At 37.2% G+C, this 16860-nt stretch overlaps 1 protein-coding gene across 3 annotated transcripts in view; it reads left to right on the top strand.

The window, feature by feature from the left end:
* Positions 1-16860, top strand: part of PREX2 (phosphatidylinositol-3,4,5-trisphosphate dependent Rac exchange factor 2) — a 292500-nt gene that overhangs the window by 120670 nt on the left and 154970 nt on the right. For all 3 annotated transcript variants that reach the window (XM_049633306.1, XM_049633307.1, XM_049633308.1), the window contains 4 exons: positions 3867-3967; positions 11709-11812; positions 12450-12499; positions 15289-15364. In XM_049633306.1, the coding sequence (XP_049489263.1) occupies positions 3867-3967; positions 11709-11812; positions 12450-12499; positions 15289-15364 (331 nt within the window). The remainder of the gene's footprint in view (positions 1-3866; positions 3968-11708; positions 11813-12449; positions 12500-15288; positions 15365-16860) is intronic.

Below are 16860 nucleotides of genomic sequence, written 5' to 3'. Positions count from 1 at the left end.
GATTCAAAACCCAGCCATCAGGGAGCATACCGTGCTCACATTCATATAGCTAGTAAATGCCAGTGTCAACTCTCTAAAAGTAGTTCAAAGCCCAGACTTCACCATCAGACTGTCTCCATGCAAATCTGCTCCTACCTCTGGCTAGTTGAGAGATTTGGGAAGTTTAAACTTCCTTTTCCTCTCTAAAAATGGAGATGATTGTAGTGCTTACTTGCAATACATACCAGAATGCCTTCTTGATTAATTATGTAGACACAACAAAATAGCCATAGGCCACGCCAGCTCCCAACCCCATGAGAAGAATATAAGCCAGGAAACCCTGGCCTGCAGGGCAGCATGGGGTCTCTTCTCCAGTGAGCATGGTCCTCACAGCAGACCACCCAACTGCCAGCAAGCTAGTGTGGCTATCACTGGTAGGCCCCCAGGTGACAGCTTTTGTGCAAGAGAAAGAGCAGATGTGAGCCCACCTTCACTTGGAAACCTCAATGCTGCAAAGAAGACTTTCCTTCCTTCCTTCCTTTCTTCCTTCCTTCCTTCCTTCCTTCCTTTCCTTCCTTCCTCCCTCCCTCCCTCCTTCCTTTCCTTCCTTCCTTCCTTCCTTCCTTCCTTCCTTCCTTCCTTCCCTTCCTTCCTCCCTCCCTCCCTCCCTCCTTTCCTTTCCTTCCTTCCTTCCTTCCTCCCTTCCTTCCTCCCTCCCTCCCTCCCTTCCTCCCTCCTTCTTTCCTTCCTTCCTTCCTCCCTCCTTCTTTCCTTCCTTCCTTCCTTCCTTCCTCCCTCCCTCCCTCCCTCCTCTCTCTCTCTCTCTCTCTCTCTCTCTCTTTCTTTCTTCTTTTTTTAATGTTTATGTATTTTTGAGAGAGTGCAAGCAGGGGGAGAGGTAGAGACAGGCACAGAGGATCTGAAGCAGGCTCTGCACTGACAGCAGCAAGTCTGACTTGAGGCTTGAACTCAGGAACTACAGAAGTCGGACACTCAGCCTGCCAACCCAGGTGCCCCACAGAGACACTATTTCTTATTATAACCTTTTAGCATAACTTCCCACTTCTCATAGGGACATGCCTACTTATAAGAGTGTCACTTCAAGCTATGGCTTCTCACCAGGTGTTTATTAATATTCCATTTACCCGTCGGGGGTCATTTTTACCATAAGAATGCTGCCTGGCAACACAGCTGATGCCCTGCCTTCATCAGGTTCTAGGAAACAGAGCTAGAAAGTTAATCCAGGGTCATGTTTTCCTAATTGAAAGAGCAGGGTTTTGTTAACCCTTTACCCTGACCATAATGCATGTTAGTTGCAATGATTGATTGTAAGCCTTCTCCAGAGCGCCTTGTACATAGGAGAGACACAGTAAATTTTAGCTGTGTTCATTGTGTCTTTTCCCACTACAGTACGCTACCTCTGTATTACAGCCCAAGGTGGAGATTGTTTTTGACTGGATTACAATCCTTTTGCAGAGCGTTAATGGAATCTCCTTGTGATTTGAATAAGTCCCGCAGTAAAGCCACCCATTAACTTCCTTTCATACCCCTTCTCTTTTTTTATCCTATGCTCCTAATTTATAGAAATACTTAGAAAGTGCTCTTTTCCTAATTTTTTGACACATTCAGGAATCTGCTGACATCAGAACAAAATGATGCTTTAGCTACATACCAAACAGCACAACTCACCTGTCAGCCACTAACATTTAATAAGCGCTCAAAATGTGCCAGGCACTGTGGCCGTTATCATTTATCAGCTCATTTAATCCTGTGACAGTGCTATGGGGTTGATATTCTTACTATTTTTGTGCTATTGAGGACAAAACTGAAGTTTTACTTCTGTTTAAACTTTCTTTTGGATGGCTCCTATTTAATAAAAGAATTAAAAGCATTTTAACAACTTCTTCTGCCTTAAAATGTACTTTTTAGTCTAGATACTCATGTTTAGAATTTCATGTCCCTCAGTTATTTGACTGCAGCCATATGCATTGCTTTTGGTTTTGAAATAAATGGAAAAGTAATTTTCGACATTTTCCATAGCTTGGCTTCTCTGACCTCTGTGCAAAATTAAAACCATTCTAAAATGTATCTGTGACTTTATGTAAGAGTTCAAATGTTAGGTTTTAAATTTTTTTTTTTAACATTTATTTATTTTTGAGACAGAGAGAGACAGAGCATGAACGGGAGAGGGTCAGAGAGAGAGGGAGACACAGAATCTGAAACAGGCTCCAGGCTCTGAGCTGTCCTCACAGAGCCTGACGTGGGGCTCGAACTCACGGACCGTGAGATCATGCCCTGAGCCGAAGTCGGACGCTTAACCGACTGAGCCACCCAGGCGCCCCAAAATGTTAGGTTTTTATAACATGAGCACCATAAAATATTTCATTGTAAAACGTTTCTGTATCTAGTGTTCTCCTAATGATACCACATGGCCATAACAATTACCATGACCCAGCTGGTGCTCTCCTGTATTGCAAAGCATCATCCTACTTATCTGTGATATCTGGGGCTCCTCTTCCCACCCCAAAATGGTGACAGATGTGAGCTGTGATCCTCTCTGTCCTTCACAGCCACAGTAGATGTATGCGGTGGACAGTTCTGATGGATTGTTTCGTGCTGGAGTATTCCTTTTGGATGAAAGTTTAGATACAACAGTGAATTTACTAGATAATTTTAACATTTGAAAACAGTATAGTAAGACTCTCCTATGGCTTTTGGTGTGTATTAATTTTATATTGCTGCAAAATAAGTTACCACACACCTAGTGGCTTGAAAAAACTGCCATTCATTAGCTCATAATTCTCTAGGTCAGAAAGAATTCCAGGTGAGCAATACTGGGTTGCCTGCTTAGGGTCTCGCAAAGCCAAAATCAAGGTTGTGGGTTGGGCTGAGGCTGGGCCCTTATCTTAAGGCTCTGAGAACAAATTCACTTCCAAGCACATTGAATTTGCTGGCAACTTCAGTCCACAGAATTCAGTCCTCTGTGGCTGTAAGTATAAATCCTATTTCTGTGCTGACTGTTGGCCAGGACCACTCTCAGTTAGAGAGTCAGCTGACTTGGGATTTAAATTTCATATACAAAATCCATTCACAGCACTACCTAGATTAGGATTTGATTACAAAACCAAGGGATGGGATTCTTTTTTTTTTTTTTTTTTTTTGATGTTTATTTATTTTTGAGAGAAAGAGAGAGCGAGCGAGCAGGGGAGAGGCAGAGAGAGAAGGAGATACAGAATCCTAAGCAGGCTCCATGCTTTTAGCTGTCAGCACAGAGCCGGACGTGGGTCTCAAACTCTCAAACCAAGAGATCATGACATGAGCCGAAGTCATACATTTAACCAACTGAGACACCCAGGCGCCCCAAGGAATGGGATTCTTGATGGGGGTGGTGGGTAAGGACATGTTTAGAATTCTGTCCACCATATGGGATATGATTTTTTTATTTTTATTTTTTAGTTTTTAATTTTTAGTTTGCCTTCTTGGAGTTTCAAACACACTGGTTCTCTGTGCCTGAAAAGCCACATTCCAGACAGTCTGTTTCTTATATATTAAATCATTATTATTCTGTCTGTTGGATATCTTTAGGGTCTCTTATATTCTCTTTATAGTTAAAACTACTCTAAAATTTTCCATTTGTGTTTATTAGAGGTCTCAGTAAGTTGAATAGTTATTAAGTATAGTTTAGGTAAGCTATGGACATTTGTTTCCTAGAATAGAGTAAAATTTAAATAATTTTGGGCTTTGCATATGTGAAAAAATGCATGCTGAAATGCACTGCAAATATTTTTTTTATATTTGAGACTCCTTCCATAGCTGCTTGATGAAAGCATGGTACAAATAGACTTTCAGAGGAAAAAATTAACTTTTTCACTGGATTTCTATTGCAGTGAATTTGTGTCATGGCTGTTGGAAATTGGAGAGATTCACAGGCCTGAGGAAGGGGTTCACTTAGGACAAGCATTGTTAGAAAATGGAATCATCCACCATGGTAATTCTTTTATGAAATTATTAATTATAAAATATTAAGAACTAAATTATTCTGTTTATCCACAGATTGCATGATTTCATTAATCAATTTAACGTAGAGCAAATCACCACATTATAGGATGCTTATGTGTTTTTAACAACATATTTGAGTGACTAATAAATACAGAACTACATTTCAGGGAGTATGGGGTATGGTGATATATTTGCTAACTTTAACACGAACGACTACAACACAGGCAAGAATTAGAAATACAGGTAAGTGCGGGAGTGTAGAGGAAGGAATAGCAGGTTCTCACTGGAGTATTTGGGACTGCTTCATGAGGGAAAGGGCATTAAGGTTGCACAATGTAGAGAGTAGAACTCTCACGGGGACAGAAGGATAGAAGGATGTCCCACCCTGAGGAATGGTATAGGTGCTCAGGCATGGGAGTGAAAAAGTTCATGGTGGCCTCTTCAGGAACTAGCACAGAATGTCACATGGCAAGAGAGTATACTTCATGGATGAATATATGGAGGGAGGATGTGGTGAGAAAGGTAGGCACCTCTGATCCCAGAAGATGTTAACTCTCTGGCTGTAATATGGGGGGCATATTCTGAAAGAGGTGAGAAGGTGATGGACACTTTTAGGCAGAAGAGTGGCCAGAACTTGGCTTTAGAGTCCTCAGATACAGCAGCGTGGAACATGGAATGAAGACACTTGGGACACTGCGGAGAGCCCCTTCCACCAGGAGACCCCAGCCTTTCCCGGCAGTGGGAGGTTGAGGGCTGTGTTCTTGGGCACGATGAGAGTGGTCCATTGGGGAGATTCTGGTGAAGCTGAAATAGCATGTCTGATAACTGTTGGATGTGGGAGATGAATGAAGAGCAAGATGAGGTTATTCTGAACTTTCTATCTAGATGACAGGGATGATTATTCAGGAGGAGGAGGGTGTGGAGGAGATAAAGGGTTTGCAGCAGGTTGGGTATAAGACATCCACAGGGGAGTGCTCAGTAAGAGGTTGGGAATGTGTGTGTAAAGCTCAGGGTAGAGAGAGATCCAGAGACAAATTTGGGGATCATTTTGAGAGAGCACCAGATTGCTGAGAACATCAATAACAAAGAAGAAAGCAGTGATCATGGGAGTAAGAAGTAAAGCCTGAAGAATTTCTTAAAAAAAAATTTTTTTTAATGTTTATTTGTTTTTGAGAAAGACAAAGTATGAGCAAGGGAGGGGCAGAGAGAGAGGGAAACAGAATCCAAAGCAGGCTCCAGGCTCTGAGCTGTCAGCACAGAGCCCGAAGCGAGGCTCAAACTCGAATTATGAGATCATGACCTGAGCTAAAGTCAGACGCTTCACTGACTGAGCCACCCAGGCACCCCAAGCTTGAAGAATTTCTAATGCAAAATGTGGGAGAAGAGAAAAAGAGGTAATTGTGAATAAATACGGCTATTAAGCTAAGGTATTTCAGTGTTCATTTTTGTTTTTAATTAGAGTGGGGTGCAAATGAGCTAGATTCTCCCAGTTTTTCCCCACCGCACTGGGTGCCACCGATGTAATGTGCCACCATCTATCCAGATAGAAATCATCTGGAATTCCTTTTTATCCCTCATGCTCTCAAACCCTGTGAACTCTACCACCAATATAGGTCCCGAACCAGACCACTTCTCTCCCTTCCAGAATCCCACCTTCCTCCCAAGCACCATCTTCTCTTTCCTGGCTTCCACTTTCGGCCACTATCCCTATTGTCCTCCTCTTCAGATAACAGCTGAAGAGACCTTTTAAAACAGATGTAAGATCAAGGCATCCTCCTACTTATAATCATCTACTGGAGTCCCGTTAAACTCAAAGAGAAGTCTAGAACCTCTTACCGTGGTCTAGATCTCTTACCATGGGCCATAAGGCCCCACATGATAGGGCCCCTGACTTCCTCTGTGAGTCAGCACATGGTATTATACCTAACTCATTACACTGTGGCCACTGCAGCTTTCTGTCTCTCCCTTGAACACTCCAAGATGACTGTATATTTAGCAACTTTGTTCTTGCCATTCTCATTCAACAATTATTTATTAGTTCCTAATATATGCCAGGGACCTTTCTAGGTGCTAGAGATAGAGCAGAAAATGAAATGATAAAAGTCTCAGTATTCATGACTCATGTCTTCAATGACATTCTGACTCATCCCATTATTCCAATAAACTGCGTTTTTAATTTTTGAAATTTTCTTCATGAACTTATCACTCGCTAAAATTATCATGTTATTTTATTTATTTATTACTTCTCTCTTTGTCTCCCATACCTACTCTAGCCACCAATCACAATATAAGTACCATAAGAACAGGAGTCTTGTTAGTTAATATATAGTAAATACCTGGAGTGCCCATCACATGCAGATGCTCAATAAATATTTGCTCAGTAAATGAATCAATGAATAATTATATTTTGAGTAAACAGATAATACCGATAAATTATATATGATTTTGTACTTGATTCTTTAACACTATGAAATCACCCTTTAGTATCTAGTATGCTAAAAAGCATCATCCAAAAACTTATAAGTAAATATCAAAAAGTGTTGAGCTACATGACTTTCCTCTCTGCTGCTGCTGCTTTTTCCTTTCATCAGAGCCCACGTCCGAGTGTATACTTGGGTCAAGAAGGGAATGTGTTTGTTTTGTCCTGTCGTCCATTGAAGCTCAAGTAGGTGGAATGTAGAGAGGTTTTGCATACAATCATTGACCTTCAGAAATCAGGAGATTCCTTTCTCATTAGACGGCGTACTTCCAGGGACTATGTATTACCAATAGAACAAAGAAGGGAAAATCTGTTTATGATCACCTTGGTTTATTTTTTTCCTTACCAACTCTTTCCTTCATTCTGCATGTAAGATACTCTGCTACGTGCTCTAAGGTATGTAAACATGAACTAATGACCTTTATTTCTTATGGTCTAGTAGTTTTTTTAAGCCTATCCTTTTATCCTCTTCACCAGGCAATCCAGCTATTGACCTATTTCCTTTCAGAAAGGCAGAAATCTAATAGGATGGGAAAATTAACTTTTTCTGTTTTGCAGAGAGCACTGAGAAGGAAAAGTATTGGTTAACACTAGCTGCTGTAACAAATAAGTTTCAATCTAGTGGCTTACATTCTAGAAGCTACTTTGTCACTCAGGTAAAGTCCAGTCTTTGGTAGATGAGGTTGGGTGTTCTCCCCCACACAGGGTTTTGGTGTTTGATAGAGGCTCACTGATCTTCAGTGCAAGGCTCTTAAAGGTTGCCTTGAAGGAGTGGTGGAGTTTTGTTTTGTTTGTTTTAAATGGGCCTGTACACTTTCCATTGTGCCTTTTGTGTGCATGTCCTTGGGTGCAATTCAGTTATGTGGCCACTCCTTACTTCTTGCAAGAGAAACTTAGAAATGTAGTGTAGCTGCATGCTCAGGAAAGACAAAAGCTAAACCAATTTGTTAAACGGTGATCCAATTTCTGCCGCTGAGGCATAGCTCCCAGATCAATATAAGATCTATGGAATTACATTAAAGACAGAGTAATCATTATATAAACTTGTCATTGTTTTATGATGATGTCAGCATGTAATAGTCATAAAAATAACTTTCAAAATTTCTATTTCAGTGGAGGTTTTCATGATTGTTAATTTAAGTTGTTAATTTGAGTGACTTCAAACCATTATGAACTAGAAACAAAAGAAAAAAAGATCTTAAAGTTATCAACAATTGATGTTGCTATTTAAATTTGTTTAAAAGACTGTTTAAAAAATGCAACATTTTTTACTTCTATGGGATTATTACTATTTATTTATTTATTTATTTATTTATTTATTTATTTGGAGCAGGGGAGGAGCAGAGGGAGAGAGAAAATCTTAAACAGGCTCCACACTCAGGACAGAGCCCAACTGTGAAATAATGACCTGAGGTGAAATTAAGAGGCAGAAACTTAACTGACTGAGCCACCCAGGTGCCCCAGATTATTACTATATTTTAGAGTTACACACTAATTTTGTCATGTTTTCCTGTTTTGACTATGAGGTATCTTATGATAGATTAAAGTATGTTACAGATTTTATTTGCAAAGCCGGAAGGAGTTAAGGTGTGCGGAGAGGATGTCCTTTGAAAGGAGCTATTAGGTTATTTTCAAGCCATCCTTCCACTCTTGCTTTCATCTTTCATCAAAGGTGATCTAGGAATTGTATGATAATTAGTTACTTATTTGCATAGTTCATTGGGTTCTGGAAATTGAACTCTTATGGGTAGAATTTTACTGACTTTACAATGACAAAGCTGTTATTACTTTGCCTGAAGTCATGAACAACTACTCAAACGTGTTCATGTTAGTTGTAAGTTAGTACAAAGTAGAGTTGAAATAATATTTATTAAATATCTTTATGAACAGTCTTTTTGTGTCTTATCTGTTCTTCAGTTCAAAACTGCTGGAAGCTCTTGAAGGAATTACAGAGTTCCACAGAGAGGGAACCACCCGTATTTATTCTGTTAAAATGCTTCTCACAATATTTTTTTAAGTTTTTTTATTTTGAGAAAGGGAGAAAGAGAGAGAGAGAGAGCAATCAAGGTTGGGGCAGAGAAAGTAGGTGAGAGAGAGAATCCCAAGCAGGCCCCACACTGTCAACATGGAGCCCGATGCGGGCTGAAACTCAACAATCCATGAGTTTGTTACCTGAGCTGAAATCGAGAGTTGGAGGCTTAACCGACTGAGCCACCCAAGAGCCCCTCTCACAATATTTTTAATTGCTTCCCTCTAATGAGAAAAAACATCAAGAACATAAGATTTTTTTATAAGGGATATCAGAATGAGAGAATTTCAGTCCTAATCAACTTATCCCCCAACTCAGACACCACTTTTCTCCAATACCATTTTGAAAAGGAAGAAGGAGATAAATTCTGGATTAAAATTTATTTTGAAATTTCAAATGCAAAGTTTGAAATTATAACAATTGTTTGCCGCAGTTTGATTTTAGTGGCCTGTACTATTGTTATCAGGATTTGGTCAGTGGTGATGTTAGATTTGGCATACAGAATTTTTGTTGCTAAAAGTAATCACCCTTTTTAAGTGTCCAAAATTAACCTGTACAGTACCCCCCACAACTAGGGGTAAGAGAACATATTATGCGATTTCACATTAGTAATTTTATTAGAATGGAGAAATATGAGCCATACGTGCTAGTTTTATTGGTATGTGGTTCCAGCTGCATTCTAGTGGAAATAGAGTTCCTAAAATAAAGTTGAATGGACCATCTGTTTTAAAGAGAGCATGCAAAAAGAGTTGACTGTTATTGCCATCATTCACATTGCTTATATTGTTGAGAACTTCATAAAAGCAAAGCCCGGCTATACCAGGAATTATTGGGTTGAGGCAGCATATGCTTTCTGTATGATATGCTGATAATACTTTCTTGTCTGAGTCTACTATTTACATTATAAATGCTTAAGCAAGAATTCAGAGACCTCATTCATTATATCCGGTGGTGTGTGAAGTTGGCTTGTACAAACTTAAGAGAGTTGGTAATTAAATTTCTTAAAAATTTGCAAGCTTGTTGTGAGGCACAGCTATTATTAAAAATTAAATAAATAGTACATAAATTGTATTAGAAACGAAGTTCATAAATTATTTTAAAAATCTTTTAGTGTTTATTTTTGAGGGGGGGCGGGCAGAGCACAAACAGGGGAGGGGCAGAGAGAGAGGAAGACACAGAATCCGAAGCAGGTTCCAGGCTATGAACTGTCAGCACAGAGCCTGATGTGGGGCTTAAACCCACGGACTCCAAGATCGTGACCTGAGCCGAAGTTGGATGTTCAACCGAGTGAGCCACCCAGGCACCCTGAAGTTCATATATTATTAAAACTCATCACTTCTTAATTGTTGTACTACGTTTTCTATGTTCTTGGTGTTATTTTTCTCCTATCTGTTATTGTTGGTGTTATTTAAAATCTATTATTTCTGTGTGATGGAAATCGTAAATAATAATGTATCACTGCTCGTCTAACTCTGTGTTCAGTGACTTTATTATGGTAGTTTGAAATTGACCAGTGTGGGATTATTTAATACCACAGAAATTAGTGAATACTACAAATCAGCATTTCTTCTCTCCCACCATCAAGAAAGCCAGGTGTTAAACATTTACCAGGGTATCCCTAGTAATACCACTGTATCGCATAGTTGTTTAAAAGATGGCATTAAGCAACCTTCCCCATAAGATAACTTGAACTCTCAACAACTCATAAACCCATTTTCCATGTTCAAGAAGTTGGGGGAGTGCAGGTGAGTGCAAAACTATTCGCTGTTTTTTTAAGGCAACAGCTAAGAGTTGCAAATTAACCCAAGATGAGTTGTCAAGGTCACAAGAGTTTGCCATACAACAAAGCACTCCATTTTGAATAGAAATTTTAAACCACCACTTCTTTTATTGTGGCAGGAGACATTTGGGCCCAATGTTTCCTTGAATTTTGAAATATCAAGACAATCATTTATTTCAATGAATCTTAGGAGATAAAAATGAGAAGAGGTAGATTGCTGAGAAGAAATAAATAACTGGTCCTGAAACATGCCATAAGATTTCAAAATATGTCTCTCAATATTATTTTTCTTTCACACATGCTTTTTTCTTTTTGGCTTGATCTGGAAAAAAAGATGCCAAAAGGCTGTGTTGTCTTTCTTTCTTTGGCAGCAGTCCTGTGTCGATCTGATGGCTGCAAGCCATGCACATAGTTTGGATAGGTTGGGGTAAAATAGCTGAAACTTCATGTGTGTATGTGTGTGTGTGTGTGTGTGAGATAAGTCGTTCGGCTTTCTTCTGGATTCACCAAATGTAGTTCATGGAAATTAATTCTGACAACTTTTTCTCCCCCTTCAACATTTTTAACAAAAATAAAGGTCAAAGTCTTCCATCTAATCGTGAAAATAGAGCTTGTTGCAGCAAATTATCTCTTCTGCAAATGTTGCATTCCCTGTAAATAAAACATTTAAATATAAACTCTTTGAGGTTTAATTTGAGGTTTTTTCTTTCCCAAAGAAAGTCAGACTGTGTGTAAAATAATTTCTCCTAAAAAGAAGAAAACTTGAAAGGAAGTTAAATAGGAGTCTTTAGGAATATGAAAGTCTTATCTCAAGGATGAAAGTGAAGGATGACCGTTCTCATTTCTGCTGAGAAAAAAAAAAATAAATGACATGTAAGAATAGCATTTCTCAGCTTAAGAAAACTGTTGAAATTTTGGGATAAGGTACATATTGAAATTATATAATCTACTCCAGAGTTCCAAACACAGGATAAATGGTCAAGATTGGTGTATGTGTGGTCTTGGCCTGTTTGCTGTGGGGTAAAAGAGATAAATACTAAAATTCACTTCTAGGACTCAGAATTGAATTATAACCCACAAATTAGATTATCCGCTCTTTAAAGGGCCCTTTTTGCTTGACTTTGTGGCATTGTGGAGAAATAGAAAATACAACTTTGTATATTTATATAAATAAAGTAATACACTATACACGTGCAGCATACTATGCTAGTTGAATGTTGCTAAACTCTATTTCCTAAATCATTATATGGAAACTATAAATGTATCATATAACAAAATCTTATCATGAATCTTACTGAAATAGTATTACTGTGTTAGGAAAACAAAAGTTTTTGGTAAAACTCCCAAGTTTCAATGTTTGGGAATTTGTATTTTATAAATTTGTTTGTATTTGCCACTTTTTATATTGTCAGTATTTTAATATATTGTTTCTATGTTCTTAGTTACTGATAAGCATCAATTCAAGCCAGAACAGATGTTATATAGATTTCGCTATGATGATGGAACATTTTATCCAAGAAATGAGATGCAGGATGTGATTTCAAAGGTAACATCCTCTCCCAGAACCTTTTATCAATAGCAGAATTCATGTCATACTTTACCAGGATGAAATGCTTTTGAGAGACTTAAAAGAATTCTTATGCCATAGAAAATGGCATAGGTAAGCAAGCCTCTCAATTCTTCTTGCTGTTTAAAGAGTTTTAGGGTTCAATCACTTTTTTTTGTTCTCTTCTGTAGTTCTAAATGGAAGTAATGAAATTGCATTACTCAGAAGATCGTATACATTGAAAACAATGTCACATGTAGTAACAAGTGGCCATTATACTTGAATAAGTTAAAAAATAATGTACATATATAAAATTTATGTGACAGTTTTGTTTGCACACTTGACAAAATTTATATTGACATGTAATGAATGTGTAGTATGAGGTATTGCTACATAGATTTATTTTCTACTTATGTCTGTAAATTTTACATTTTAAGAAAAATAGTTTTAAAAACCCTTTTTATTGTTTCAGTTATATTATTTTTCTGATGTAGTATAATAGTTGAATAACTTTCAAATTGGTAGAGATTATATAGTGATTCCAGAATGTTTACGGTGAATTTATTTGTCTTACAATTTCATTGGTCTGTCTTTGAGTGATCTTCCTTGTTTTTGACATATCTTTATTTTATAATAGGGAGTGAGATTATATTGCCGTCTCCATAGTCTGTTTACTCCAGTGATAAGGTGAGTCTAACTTTTGGACAACTTACAGGGAAATATTTATGTTACATATTAGGTAAATATCCTTCAGTTGGAACCTCTTGGCTTATTTTGTTTTTCTTCCATAAGTGAAAAGTTTACTTTTAAAGATTATTTTAAGTAATAACTTATCTTAAAATATTCCTAAATTTTCTGAAGCTCTATTTATGCAGTTTCTTCCATTCTTTTTATTCTGATTTCTAAAATTATTTGCCATTAATTCATACTAAACTACAGGTTTGATAATGAAATAATCCAGAGTTAATATTTAGTAAGTAATAGTTGACTGGGAGAGGATTTGGAAATACTATGATTACTGTATATTGTTTTTTTTTCATTAAATTGTATAATCGAAACTTGGATGTGTATTTTCATAATATTTCCTTCTAATACTTTTTTATCCAAAGAAAAGATTTTGTACTTGAAAATTAAAAATTATTTTGGAGTTAATAAGTAAAATTTTATAATTTTGTTCTCAACCATGATTTTCCTTCTGAAGAGATATGCCTGTCTTTTTGTAGTGGAATCATAATTAATTTTCAGTTTATGTCTTTAAAAAGACAGCAGAAAACTGAGTTTTTTATTGTTACTAATAAAAATGTTCAGGAGTATTATTGTATTTTTGTAACATATACACTTAAAGAATGTAGTGTAATGTTACACTAATTTCCGATGGGCAGATATCATTCAGAGTTTATTAACTGAAACTTAATATTCACATAGAAAAAAAAAATGGATGTATTATTTCCACAATGAATGAAGAGGCTTTTCAGTTCGTGGCTATGGAATCCAAATGTTTGATGTGCCATGTTTCTATTTTTCATTCTGGTTTCCAATTCCAAAGAAACTCAGAGCTTAAAGAACAAACAAACAATACAATTCAGAAGTTGCTGTTTATGTGTCATGGAATGCCCACTAATGTTTTATAGAGAACATGGTGCAGATCCTGGAGGAAGAAACGGAATCTTGCCCATCACTTCTGAAAGTGCCCTGTTCATGTTCACAAACAAGTTTTGTGAAGTGAAAAGAAGTGAAAACGAACCCATATTTATGGATTCTCTGCTAGGTTTCTAGCAGACACCCTGCAATTATTTTGGATAACTTAGTACTAAAAGATGGTTACTTCACTCAGTACTAATTGGCTACTTAAATTTGTTTTCCTGCTAAACTAATAAAAAGCAATAGTGGTTACATTTTTCATGTCACCTGTGTACCTAGGTACATTTTGTATGTGAGAAAATGTACTCTGAAAATATCTCTTAGCCGTAGGGGACTTCTTATCAAGAAGGTTACCTTCCGTACGAGCTGATATGAAGGAATTGTTCTCTGGCTAGAAATGACAATTGTTTATGAGTTGTCAAGGGAGAATTTAAAGGAAAAAAAAGCCATAAAACGGATGGAATGTATGATAGTCATGCTTTTAATATGTGTGAACTCCACTTACAAAAAGAAAAATTGCTTCAGTGAATTGTGCAGGTCCACATGTGGTTTGTAATAGACTGAGTACCCTTTTCCTTCTTATTGATGCTTATGGAAACCAAAATGAAATGGGTACTGAGGTATCAGAAACATGGAGATAGATTTTAAAAGAGTTTTTTAATGTTTATTTTTGAGACAGCGTGTGGGCTTATGTGTGGGGAGGGGCAGAGAGCGAGGGGAGGCAGAGGATCTGATGTGGGGCTGGAAGTCACAAACCGCGAGATCGTGACCTGAATGAAGGTCCATGCTTAATCGACTGAGCCACCCAAGCGCCCCTAAAAGGATTTTTTAAAAAAAGAATCTGCTGTGATTACTGGCTAACCTAGTGTTTTTATTACTAAAATCTCAGAAATTTCAACCATATTTCAGGGACTTTTTTTTTTTTTTTATGAAAGTGGATAAAATGAGGTAAGTATTAATTGTAAATTGCTGACAGGGGCTGAAGAACTGTGAACAGAGCTAGTAATTATTTATCACTTCAAGTTGTTTGAGGTTCGGATCTTTTGACATTTTGAAAAGACTGTCATTTTCCCTTTGATCCAGCCCTGCAAAATGAATGAATTATAGATTTCTGCCCTTGGGGCCCCATTCTGATCAGGAGCACTTTGTTGGTATCTAACTTAACTTTGAGTGATTTCTCAGATCTGAGAAGTCTACTGAAAGGATAGGCTGATGTACAGTCGGCTGGTTCCCTTGGTTCCCTGGGGATGTGGTGTCACTTGTCCGTGCTCTGATCAGACAAAATGAATGACAGGGTTCTCAGCATGTTTACCTCAGGACAGCCTTGCTATCTGCCACTGCAGCTGAGCCAAACGAATAATCTTCTGGTGCAAATCCAGCCTTCCTGGAAAATTCAGGAATAAAAGGATTGCTTTATTCTCTTCATTTTGAGGACTTGTGTGTGTGTGCGTGTGTGTGTGTGTGTGTGTGTGTGTAGAGTATATCTTGTTTTAAGGGAAGAAGTTCTATTTTGTTATTCTTTTATTAATGAGATATTATATTTCTAGCTATGTTATTATCAGATAATAAAACAATAATAATCTATTTGGTATATAAGAAAATGTCAAAGAAGAAATGTCCTGCTTTGATATCATTGTGGGTCTCTTCTGATATGAGCTAATGGAGGAGTTTTCAAGTGTTATATATACCTTGTAAACCTCTTTTATTTGCACATAATTTGGACAATAGATTCAGATTGTATTGAATCTTCTGTTGCACACTGATATTAAATGAAATGTTTTCCTGCGCTTACTTGTCCTCTTGCTTAATGGTTTTGGCTTCTGTTTCCTTTGTAGAGATAAAGACTACCATTTAAGAACCTACAAATCTGTAGTCATGGCCAACAAACTGATAGACTGGTTAATTGCACAGGTAAATAGATAAATAGAAGTTGCTGAGTTACTTTCACTGCTGCTTTAAACTTTGAGATGGTTTAGGAACTTTTTTTTAATCCCAGATAGGACGCAGTGAGATACATTGGCCAAGTGTATACAGCTAATATGAAGCAGAGTTAGGAGTTGAATCTAGTTAATCTGACTTCAGAGTCTTCAAACTTGATTTTTATGTTATATGGTTTCTCAAGAGGAAGATGTTCCTATTTTTAAAATATCAACTGAGATCCATCAAGAAAACTAAATGTAATTTGAGTATCACTGAAGTGTACCTATTCACATACACTGAACTTTCATGCAAGTGCGTATTCTATTTTGAAGTTAAGATTTTAGATTAAACCAAACAATTACCTTTAGATAAAAACTAATTCACATATCCAGTGGGCTTACTAGAGTCAGAGCCTTTTATAACATTGTGGTCAATACATGTCATTGGAATTGGTTCTGTACTTGGTATCAGAATTAGGGTTTCACATAGAAATTATAATCTCATAGAATTCCCATGAACTTGTACCATATGTTGACTCTGTGAGAAAACTGAAGAAAGTTGTTTTGTTTTGAAGCAAAATTTGGTGCTTAATAAATAAAATTCTGACTCCATGGAAATCAATGAGCAAACTATTTCTCTTTTTGGCTTTTTTTTCTTTTTTTTTTTACTTTTCAAGTGTGAGCATTAGAAGAATAGAATAAGCTGCTCAAAAGCTGGCCCAGGTTGCAATTATTTTTTTTCTTCAGATTTTCCTAAGGGTCTGTTACAATAATGTCTTTAGAAATTATATGCAGTAGAAATTGGGACAACGGACTGGGACTTCGGTAACCTAGCATCTGATGATGGTTCTGCTGATACATAGTTTTGCAAAGTTGGACAGGTCACTTAAACTCTCCGGATTTTATTTTCACAAGTGTTTATTACTACTTACTGGAATTATTATCTAACAGAGAAACAGGCACAGGGATATTAGAATAACTTGTTAGGACCGACAACAGATACTTTAAAACAAATGAGTGGACAAAACATACAAAACATGCATTGTAGGTGAATGATTAGAAGCGTGAAAGCAAGGATGAAAATAAGCACAGAGTTCAGGCAACAGTAAGGGGCCAACCTGACTAGGAAGAAATAAGATGAGACAGCACTTTATAACCACAAAACTTACAACTGTAAGGTTTATACATACACACACACACACACACACACACACACACGTATTCGTATATATGAATATATTCTTAATATGAATTACATACTTAATATGAATAAACCAGAAGTTTTCTAGATAAAAACATATGAGAAGGTTGTATTGGGCTTTCTTAATTGCTTCAGTTGTATGATCTGATTATTTTCTCTGCAGGATAGTGACAGAGAAGCTTGCACGTATAGGCTCAGCCAGACACCCTACTTTCAGTGTCTTACAAGTCATCTGACAGTAGTTGATTTCTTTAGGTGTCCTTAAAGAACAAGGCCAGGAAAGTGAT

The sequence above is a fragment of the Panthera uncia genome, chromosome F2, assembly GCF_023721935.1.
Source record: "Panthera uncia isolate 11264 chromosome F2, Puncia_PCG_1.0, whole genome shotgun sequence".
Lineage (NCBI taxonomy): Eukaryota > Metazoa > Chordata > Mammalia > Carnivora > Felidae > Panthera > Panthera uncia.
The sequence above is the reverse complement of the archived record's forward strand: the minus strand, read 5'-3'. Positions and strand labels throughout refer to the sequence as shown.